The sequence below is a fragment of the Balaenoptera physalus genome, assembly GCF_965194825.1.
Source record: "Balaenoptera physalus genome assembly, chromosome: 6".
In the NCBI taxonomy this organism is placed as follows: domain Eukaryota; kingdom Metazoa; phylum Chordata; class Mammalia; order Artiodactyla; family Balaenopteridae; genus Balaenoptera; species Balaenoptera physalus.
In genome coordinates, this window is record NC_138885.1 from 72,451,128 (window position 1) to 72,462,370 (window position 11,243).

An 11,243-nucleotide genomic window follows, 5' to 3' on the forward strand; every position below is an offset into this window, starting at 1 on the left:
TTTGTGAGAAAATAAAAGTTCCCTTTAATGCTGCTATTTCCTTGCTGCATTTCATAAGTGGCTAGAGGAGACTGACATAGAATCCAGGGATGCCAAAGAGAAAAAAGTATATCTAGAACTCTGAGTCTGTAAAATCTTAACAATTGGCAGTTTTGTGCCTGAATCTCCCTTGGGGCAGTTCAGGGTTCCCTCCAAAGTGTTCCAACAGCAGCAGCATTCTGGCAGAATGTTGACTTTAAAAATAAATTCTTCTGAGTACCACCCTGAAGTTTATAAGCAATAATGAAGTGCTACATCAAAAACAGCAGTGAAGCCACATCATGATTTAAGCCGCAATGTCCTTTGGGTTAGTGGTAATATGCCAGCTTTTACACAAATTGATGAATCTTTCACTAAGATGCAATGAATGACTTTTTGGATGTGTAACAATAGAATACATATAGCCCAGTGGTGGTTCATTTATATCTGAATATTTTGTCCATGCACTGTTTCTTATATTTAAATGTTGAAAAAATTGGTAAGATTTATTTACTATAGAGTACAAAATACAGCTTGATTAAACATGTGACATACTTCATTAGCTGCAATCCTTTTTTAAAGCAGCATTGAAAAATCTGAGAATTTCAGAATTTAAGTAAAGAAGATAATTGGTTCACAAAAAAGTCTTAAGAACCAATTGTCTTCTTTAAGCTGAATTTAAATAATTTTTTCTCTGTTACAGTTTTCTTCACTTGTAACCCAGTATTATTAAGCATGACCGTGAAAAGAAGGAAACTCAAAGGAGAGAAAACAGAGTTCTGACAAATGCTTTGTCAAGTTTTTTGAAATAGTTTTTAATACACCTAACTTATCAAAAGGGAATGTCATGTGCTTAGTTCCTAAATTACTAAGTCTTTAGAGAAGCCAAAATTATCTCCAGACAGGGCTTTACTAAAATTGTCTGAGGTCGAGACTGGATTGGGAGGTCAGGAGCCTGACGAAATTTTCTGGCAAAAAGACGTAGGGAGATGGTCCTGAGCTACATTTGCCCAGTGACTCCTGTCTATGGCGTCAAGATGCTTTCTTGAAATCTGACGCCTCTTTTGGTTTCAGAGGAACTCTTTGCTCTCCCTTTACAGCATGCTAGGGACATAATGGCAGTATGACTTATTTTAGAAACCTTCCTAAAACTACAGACTTTCCTAGGAAAGACAACTATGTTTCTCAAACTGCTGAATATTTCTAGAGGAACTATAGTTCATAAAATTTTAGCAGTAAACATAATTTAGGAATTCACCCTTCATCTTATATGAGAAAAAATGGGGTTAGGAGAACTTAATCCAGCATGATACCTGACTGATGGTAGGAATCAAATTTAGAGCTCATTGCCCAGAGACACTATTTCAAATACTTGTCTGTACAATCAAAGATGTACAAGAATCATATATTGAAGTCTTTATCTTCTTTAAAAATTTAAGTAGATTAGTATTTAGTCTGTTTCCCTTTTGTATATAGACTGAAATTTAGAAGTACTCATTTTTAAATGAGATTTTAATTTTAACGGTTTTATTAATATGAATACTGGAAGAAATTAAATGAAAGAGAAAATCTCATGTGGCCAAGAGCCAACATTCTTTCCCTTTTAAAGAGCAGCAGCTGATTGATTACAACACCTAATTTTAAATAATTATTTTAGTATTCCCAATGGGGAGAAAAAGAGAGAACCAAAATTCATTCAAACTATGCTTTTAACCATACTGTTTGGATCAATATAACTAATTCAAATAGCTTCACAGGAGGAGGTACACACATTTCTGTTGGTGGCTTTCATACCAAAGTTCTATCAGAAGTGCAACAAAAATGCTATCTGAAAAGACACATTTTTCCAAGCAATGGCAACTGACCTTCTACTGGAACAGATCGAAGAAGCAGGGCCTTACGGGGACAGCTCACGGGAAGGGCCAGACTGCAGGGGCTGCATACAACTCAGGAGGTCAGCACACCCAGCTGCTGCTATAAATTCTAGCTCCGGGACACCAAATGTTTTGCCCCCTAGTTTCAGAGAATTTCAGTTTTGCATTCAGTGTCTAGGCTGTTTACATTTAAGAACCGAAGATGGGGAAAGAAAAGAAGAATACTGGTTTACTTAACGGTCCTTTTAAAAAGATATTTTTCTCCCAGAAACTCCCCCAATTTAAAGAAACAAAGTTAATATTTGCTCTGCCAGTGTTCTCTACTCCCACCTTGGTAGAGAAAAGAGGTTTCCTTAGCTTAAATATTAACCAGACATTTCAAAGCTATTCGAAAGCTGTTGCCCATGTTAAAAAAATTTTTTAAAAAAGTAATAGGCTCCTAGAAAACACAAAATGGGAATAAAGAGAAGAGTAAAAACTGTGTTAAAATCCTTTTCCCTTTTTGCATGCCTATCTCATGACCACCATAATTATAACGCACCATAGAGAATTCAGAAAAAATCCTAGTGGAGTATTATAATGATTACATAGTGACTGTCATAGATGAGGCCACTCTTGGTCCTCTATCAGCCAAGAAGCCATTTTTATCCAGGAGCAGTAGAGATGGCTCCCACCTGGCAGCCAGGGCTGCCGTGTAAGCAGCATGAAAGCCACCATTCCATCCCTGTGGAAACCTGGTATGGGGTGACGAATCTGGCCATACGAGGGATAGGGTGACCTGAAATTGTGGGTAATGGGGAGACAGTGAGGTTAGAATGGGGAAAAGGATGAGGCGGATTTGGAGAGGAAAGGAAGAGTGGTGTAAGTTTGGCTGAATTTTGCCAAGTGGACTAGAATTGGCACCAATGCCTTATTTGGAATTTCCTACCACCTCACTCCTAAAATGATTTTCTTCTTTTTCATCTTCAGTTGTTTGGCAGAAATCTGTATAGAATGAAGTAGACCAGAGCAAAAACTGTATCAGTAGGAACAACCTAATTAAGCAGGGCATCTAAGTCCTTCAAACAAAGGAGCTGGGCAACTGGGAGACACCCTTATCCTGAGAAACACAGAGAGTCTTGTGACCCGGGGATGCTTGCACTCCAAAGGGTCTTTAGTGGGTATTAAACAGAATGGCCAATCCCTGGCCTGGTTTCTTGGAACTCTGCCACTGTCCTGACATCCTAGAAATGGACGCTACTTGCTTCAGTCATGCAGGCAGCTTCTGGGAGCTAGTGATACGCAAAACAGCCTCAGATAAGGCCCTCTGGTCAATGCCCAAGGATCTTCTGCATTGGAAGTGATTCATCATAAATGATTGTGCCTGTCCCTGTGTATCATGCTTATTCTTGTACCTTTATAATGTTTTTATTCTTTGGAATTTCTTTTTGGCTTCCCAAATGACTCCTTCTCACTCCCCCTGTGAACAGCAAAAGTCAAAGACATAATGATTTTTTAATAAGGAGCCGCATGGAAAGTAGAGAATTTAATCACAGCACTCATCATTTTCCTTTTCAATGATTTGTTTTCTAAGGCAACAAAGGAATGGAAATATTTTCTTTTAGAAGAACATTTGTTTTCACTCTTGGTCTCTTCTGAACTTCAAACAGCCTTTTAAGCTCCCTTTGCTTTAAAGGACACAAATGGAAAGCAAACATTCATAAAAGTGGACCTGGTACTCAACGCATTTAATATGACAAAGTGTGTTGAAATTTCAGTTAAAGAAAATGCAAAAAGAATCCAAAGTTCTCAAATTGCACAATCTCTATTTTCAAACTCTGATTGACTTGCATCTCTTTTTTTCTCTAACACCCACTTCCTCTCTCTCTCTCTTATCCCGCTCTGTGTCCCTAGTCTCCCGCATCCCACCTGTTTCTCTTTTCTGCCTCTCTCATCTCTCTTAGCTCTCTGATGTCTCTGGCATTTTCTGTCATAGTCTCTGTATGCGTATGTGCCTGTCTGTCTCACTCATCTCTTCGTCTCTGTCTCTCACCACAATACTGCTGGGGAACTAGAAAGCACTCTTAAAATTTGTCATTTGCCTTGTTTTGCAGCTATATTGTATTAATTTCATTTTCAATATTTGCTTCTATAAATCAGAAGATTAATAGCAAGATTTTGCTAATATCAGGATGAGTTTGTCCCCATAACAAGAAAATACAATTAAATTAAGGCCATATCTCCAGTTATGTCTCAAGCCGTCAGGTCAGTTGCAACAACTGAGGATTGTTTCACATGTGCTTACATGATAGTGCCTGCCACCCGCATGACAGAATGGGGCAAGTTAAGAACTTAAATCCACCATAGAATTTCATGGTATATTTTTATAGAAATTCATCATCAGTGCCCTGGATTATACAAATACTATAACTTTTCATTGAGGAGCACAAGGTGATTTTACGTATATTAAGTAGACTTCCAAACTGTTACATGGCTTACGATCATCCCATGTTTTGCTGATGAAAAAACGATGCTCAGGGATAAATAATTCCATGACAAAGCAAATACACAAAATGAAGCCAATTATGGACCCAGGGCTAGAAAAAAATTTCTTCCAGAATCAGGTACTATAGCCTAATAGGGGTAACGACGCTGAGCAACAGTGTCTGCTAAGAGGTCCCACAGTACAGGGTCTCTAGGACCTTGGAAACATTAATGCACACTGGCCTTAATGTACTCATTTTTTGCAAGAGTCTACTGAACCCTGAGTGTTTACACCCCTAATCCACACATGAGATAGAATGAAAGAAGCTGATGCTTTTTCAGTATTTCCCAAACCACCTGAAATCTCACTAGGGACAATGAGATAAAAACATCTTCCTACTGCCAAGAGTTTTTAAGTTTCTAACAGTAATATTTATTCACGTTTAAAAATGGCAAAATTGAAAGAAAAAGGATTTTTTAGGTGGGGAGAACTGAAGTGATAATATTAAAATAAAAATAATCTCACAAATATCTATTGTATAAATACAAAATACATCTATCCTCATGACAGACAATACTCCCTCTCGAGGAGCTAAACTTACCTGGTTTCCAGAGAGATTTCTATGCCCAAAGATCTAAATAAACATGAAGCCATTGAGTTTTGATTTGAACTAGATGGAACATTAAAAGCTTGAAATGTGCCTATCATAAAAATCATGTGACAAGAGTATAAATCACCCATGTCACTCAATTTTATTACAGGCTACTGGCCACTGTTCTGTCAGTCTGAATGTGAATTCTTGAGCATGTACAATCATCCGCTTAAATATACTTCCTGAAGAGAATAGAAAAGAGAGAGAGGGTTCTAACATACTTGGATTAAACATAAATCTTATTTTTACCTAGGAAAAATGTGAGACAAACATCAAAAGAAAAAGGAACTATACTTCATAAAGACAAAGGAAATGTGGGAAATCTGTCACATCTTTATTATACTTAGCAAAGTGACCCAGTACTACAATTTAAATAAAAACAAGTTAGAAAAACCAAGATGATCTTGGACAGTGGAGTCACGAAATTAGCAAAATTCTATTTGCTCTAACTCAGATACTTTTTCCCTTTTCTAAAATTGATTTGAACTGTTTTACATTTTTGTCATATACTTCATGAAAGAGTTCCCTGAGGTGTAAAAGCTGATCGGCCAGCAATGCTTACCTTGGTTTTTAAGATTACAATCCACGTTCACTTCTGCATTTGAACACTGTACGAGGCAGTACATTGAGAGATAAATAATTCCATCATTTCAACCTGGTGCTCCTGTGAAATGTGGTGCTAGGAAACAGCCGACAGGCAGTGCGTCTGAACAAATCATACGTTCTGTAATTGCCGCTTAGCTCTAATTACTACTGAGGATAGCGTTTGCAACTTGATTCCAGGGAGAGGGCAGACTACCTTCTGACGACACTGAACCAAATATATCCTAAAAGACTGACAAGTTACTTTCTTTCATGTAATTTTTCTGAGTATTTCCCAGCTACTCAGTAACTACCACTTTGCCATGGTAAAAATGAAATCAAATAATCTGACACCCACCTCTACTTTCCAACAAAGCAATTTAATTCTCTCAGAATATGCACTTATTATAACAGTTTGGAATTTTTAGTAACACTCAGACTTAAGGGGATTGTTTTTTTCTCTTCTAGGTGGGCCACGAAATCTTTATTTTGAAATTGGTTTTTATTTAAAAAAGGAATATGTTCTCAAAATATGAACTTTATTTATATTCTGCTAGTCCCAAGTAATTTATTTGCATACCATTAGACCTAGAGAATTTGTTTTCTTTTCTGTGGAGTTTTAGGTTTTAAATAAAGATTCACAACATGTAATTCAAAAAGACTGAAGCAGATAATTTGATGTTGGTAACATTAATAGGGATGTTTATGCATTTCAACTCAAAAATCTAATTTCAGTTATATGGGAGAATTACCATGGTGAAATTAGCAGTTATGTAGGCTTGGAACTAAAATGATACACTTATTCCTATGCCTAACTAATTTCACTCTCCATCTAGTGGCCTCTGACCATATGATCAGAATAAGGTTTCTGATATATCCAGGTTACACAGTGTGGCTATGACCAAATGGTTGTTTTGCTTCTTCTAAGCTGATTGTCACTGATACTGTTGCATTAGCTTAGTGGGCATTTGACTGAATGAAACTTAAAATGACTGATGTTTGCAAATGTCAGGAAGGATTTTGCACTTTGGTTGTGCAACTTTTAGCATATTTGTCAACCATGGCCAACACCTTAGTGATGATGTACAGAACAAATTACACCCACTCATATTCAGAGATTTGGTATATCTACTTAAGTCAGATTTGCACGGTAACTATCAGGGGCAGGTAAACCTAAGGGAATAATTAGATGTGGCAATCAAAATAGTAATTATAAAACCTGCTCTTAGAAATGGCACATATCTCTAGGCCTCAGTTGTTATGAATAATAACAACATAGGACTCTAAATGGAACACAGTATGAGAGCTCTATACTTATTTTCCCCCAAATAATAATTGTGCACTTCTTGCTCATGTAATACTTAATACTTCTTCATGATTAAAATGAAATTATAGTCACTGCCGTGGTTTTCACTTTATTTTTTATTTTATTTTTAAAAATCTATACCTACGATAGACCTCTCCAAAGAAAACTCTTTGCTCAGTAGGGATTATGTTGATGCTTCCTTTGAAGTATTTTTCTTTCACAGAGCTAGGCAAAATATTCCATTCTTTTTTGCTTGCACTTAAATCATGCCTGATTCCTGGAGTATCTTTCTGGAACATTTCCAGGTCTGGCACACTAGTTCATCGTAAAGCTCCCAAATCCTTGATTTGTGCCTCTCATAGGTCCTTAGTTTAGTTCAGTAGTATACAAAGTGTGGTCCCCAGACCAGCAGCACCTGCATCACCCAAGAACTTGTTAGCAAAGCAAATTCCCAGACTCCATCCCAGACCTACAGAATCACAAGCTCTGGGGGTGGGACCCAGCAATCTGTGTTTTAACCAGCCCTCCAGGTGATCTGAAGCACTCTGATGTTTGAGAACCACTGGTCCATGTATGTATGTACTAAGAGCAATAAGAGAAAGGGATAAGGAACATTTAAGCCTCTATGGGAAAAACTATGGGAGAGACAAAGGCTTATTAGCAGAGGGGTGGCATTTGAGTGGTGATCTAAAGGATTGGAAGAGTCTGGATGAATCTGAAGGAGGCACCAGGCATCCCTCACCTGGCTAACCTATCACATGTGCCCTTGAGTTAATGCAGTCCCACCAATTCCAAGATCTTAGTCCATCAGTCACCATCTTTAGTCATTCCATTCTTAAGGAAAACAAAGACTTTCCTCATTCCTATTAGCCTCTTAGTCTACCAACTACTCTCTTTTCCCTTAACTTTTAATTCCTTTTAGAGCAGCCTACACTTCTTTTTTCAATTGTTTTTTTTTTTTTTTACTATCCCTTCACTTCACAAATCCTATGATTTGGCTTCTGATTTCTCCAGCCTAATAAAATTATGACTTTGAAGCCCTTTATCAGTCTTCCTTGACCCCTGTACCATTGGTAAAATATGATCCCATATCTGAAACACCTCTTTTCTAAGCTCAGCTTTTGTTATTTCCAATCACCTGCTGGACCCTTCACACCTGTGTCCCATTGGCACCTCAACTTCAACTTGTACAAAATTACACTAGTCATTCCAGCCCCCTGCTACCTCCCCAAGAGATGTTCCTCCTTTGGTGGTCTTTATTTCACTGCCTGGCACCATGAGTCTTCCAGGCACCACAGACTCTAAAACTTGAAGCTGTATTTGACTTTTCCCTCTTCCCTGATCCTGAATCAAGTTAGTTATCTTTATGACCTCTCTCACCTCCTTCCCCTTTTTATACCCATTACCCATTACCTCCATTTAGGTTCTCATTAGCTGTTCACTAGCATAATCCTTCAACCATTGTATTCCCACCGTAGTCAACTGAATTCTTAAGAAGGATAGTTCAAGTCAATCATTTTTCTATTCAAATGTCTTCCATGGCTCCCCTTAGTGAGTTATGGGCTCTGAAATCCAATACACCTGTTCAAATCCCTACTCTGCTACTTACCAGCTGGGCAACATTAAAGGAATTAATTGACTTGCTAAGCCCCAGTTTTCTCAGCTGACAAGTAGGAACAAAACAGTACTCATATCTCATGAGGAGACCAGAAGGAACTAATCCACGTAAATTTTCAAAGTGCAAAGAACATAGAAGGACTTAGTGAATAATAAGCATTATTATTATCATCACCAAAGCCTTTCACGGAATACAATTCCAACACCTCAGTTCAGCATGCCTCACCATCCTCAAACTTAACTGAAAACCATTTCCTTACTCACACTTCCTAAGATATGTTAAACTGAATTATTCTTCAAGGGCAAAAACCAAGTCTTAGTTTTTTTTCTGTCCCTGGCTCCTTAGGCAGTACCTTACACCTAGCAATTGCTCTAGAAATGTTCACTGCATGAAGCACTGACCTGTTCTTGTACATACACACTTTCTTAGTTCTATCACTTTGTTTACGCTTTCATGTTTCCCAGGATGCCCTTCTTTGACTGTCCCCTTTCAAATTCTCTCCATTTTCAAGTGGCATTTTAAATGCTATCTGTTCCAGGGAGTCTTCCCACTTCCATCAGAAGAAAGCATCTTTCTCTCCTCGGAATCTGCAATACATTTCGTTTATACCTCCCTAATGGTACTTAAGACATTCTATTGTATACGTGTCTTCTTCCCCAAGGAGCTGTAAGCTCTTCTGGGTTACAGACCAGAACTGATTTATTGCTGTTTGCCTAGTTCCTTGCCCAGAGAAGCACTCAATAAATGTGTTGAATGAATGAATGAGGTAGAGGGAACATCTATCAATGCATTCTCATTATAAGAACTGTGCTGCTGTATACCACCTGATTAAAGGTTTTCTTTCCCATTGATAATTATGATGGTCTTCAAAGAGTAAATGGATTATGAGAATTACAGAAACAAGCTTAAGAGGATCCCTAATAATTGGGGTGTGTTCCTAACCTTGGGTTTAAAGTTAGTATTCTAGAATTCAGAAGCATTTTGCCTAGAAACAAAGTTATAAATGGTCACTGGATTCCTGGGATAGTCCTCAAAAGCTTAATTAACCCACAGATGTGTTAGACAGAACATTACACTAGCAATAGCACTTCAATGCCAACATTATTATAAGGAGTCTTGAAAAGGAGTCAATATCCTGTGAGTGTTTATGAAGATGCTCAGTCTTCCTTGCAAAACAGAAAACCATGAATTTTGTTTTCTTCTTTATATTTTAAGACACACTTAGAAAGCTATAACCAAAAGCCAATTTTCTTGTGTATTCAAATGATTACCTTTCATTGCCAGCATGAACGTGATCTGGTTAAAGAAACAATTTATAATTGTCAATTATGAACTCTAAATTTAGAAAATGGAAGTTCTCTGTAAAGCTGTCTATATGTTTGAATTTTTAGATATCAGAACTTATTTTCTTTTTTACTTAGAACTCTAAATTTCAGCTTCTTTGTCTTCATTTTGCATAATTTAAAATTGACTGTGGCCCCTGATACTCTAGCTTCAGTTCCTTTACTGTATCCCTGACAAATACATAATGACCTGTTAACAAACTTTTAATTACATTCATTAGGGGAATCCGTTATTTTAAATTAACTCTTGAGTGAGTAAATATCCCTTTCTAATGGAAAAATGATTGGCTTTCCAATTATCTGAATTGCAATTTTAGATTTTCACAAATTTACTTATTTAAAGTAGGCAACCCTATATACAAGAAGTTATCTATGAAAAAGACACATTTTCACTATTCCTTTTTGCAACCGCCAGCATTAAGCTAGACATTACTGGGGTCCCTGGTCCTTAAGAAGCTGACCGTCTATTTGGAGAACAAAAATAATGTATCTGAAATAATTAGAGACTAATGCAAAGACACATAAAATTTAGTGTGAATTACAGGCACTGATGGAGAAGTAGTACAGAAGAGAATACAACTTCCACAAGGGCAGGGATCTTTGTTTTGTTCACTAATGTGTCCTAAGCACCTGGAGCTGATTATGAGCTCAAAAAACAACTGTGCTACCAAAAGGAGAGACAAACGGGGACTAGAATGGCTGGAGACAGTTTCATTGTGAAGACAGGACATTAGTAAGACCTGAAAATAGCGTTGTCCCTTGATATCTGTCAGGGATTGGTTCCAGAACCCCTGCGTTGAAACCAAAACCCATGGGTGCCCAAACCCCCTTTAAAAAATGGTGTAGTGGGGCTTCCCTGGTGGCGCAGTGGTTGAGAATCTGCCTGCCAATGCAGGGGACACGGGTTCGAGCCCTGGTCTGGGAAGATCCCACATGCCACGGAGCAACTAGGCCCGTGAGCCACAATTACTGAGCCTGCGCGTCTGGAGCCTGTGCCCCGCAACGGGAGGGGCCGCGATGGTGAGAGGCCCGCGCACCGCGATGAAGAGTGGCCCCCGCTTGCCACAACTAGAGAAAGCCCTCGCAGAGAAACGAAGACCCAACACAACCAAAAATAAATAAATAAAGTAAACAATGCCTTAAAAAAAAAAAAAAATTCTTTAAAAAAAAAAAAAAAAAAAAAAAATGGTGTAGTACTCTCGTATAACCTATGCACACCCTCCCGTAAACTTCGAATCAACTCTAGATTACCTATAATACCTAATACAATGTAAATGCTATGTAAATAGTTGCCAGCTCACCACAAATTCAAGTTTTGCTTTTGGGAACTTTCAGGAATTTTGTTTTTAGAATATTTTTGAGCAGTGGTTGGTTGAGTCCACAGAT

At 37.9% G+C, this 11,243-nt stretch overlaps 1 protein-coding gene across 16 annotated transcripts in view; it reads right to left on the reverse strand.

Moving 5' to 3' along the window:
- Positions 1-11,243, reverse strand: part of ZNF385B (zinc finger protein 385B) — a 317,869-nt gene that overhangs the window by 97,599 nt on the left and 209,027 nt on the right. Inside the window, exon 1 of one of the 16 annotated variants that reach the window (XM_082466744.1) lies at positions 5,571-10,664. The exons of 14 other annotated variants lie outside the window; for them this stretch is intronic. In XM_082466744.1, the coding sequence (XP_082322870.1) occupies positions 5,571-5,634 (64 nt within the window). In that variant the 5' untranslated portion in view covers positions 5,635-10,664. Of the gene's footprint in view, positions 1-4,957; positions 5,509-5,570; positions 10,665-11,243 lie in introns of those variants that run through there. One more of the 16 variants, XM_082466736.1, reaches the window with a different exon arrangement.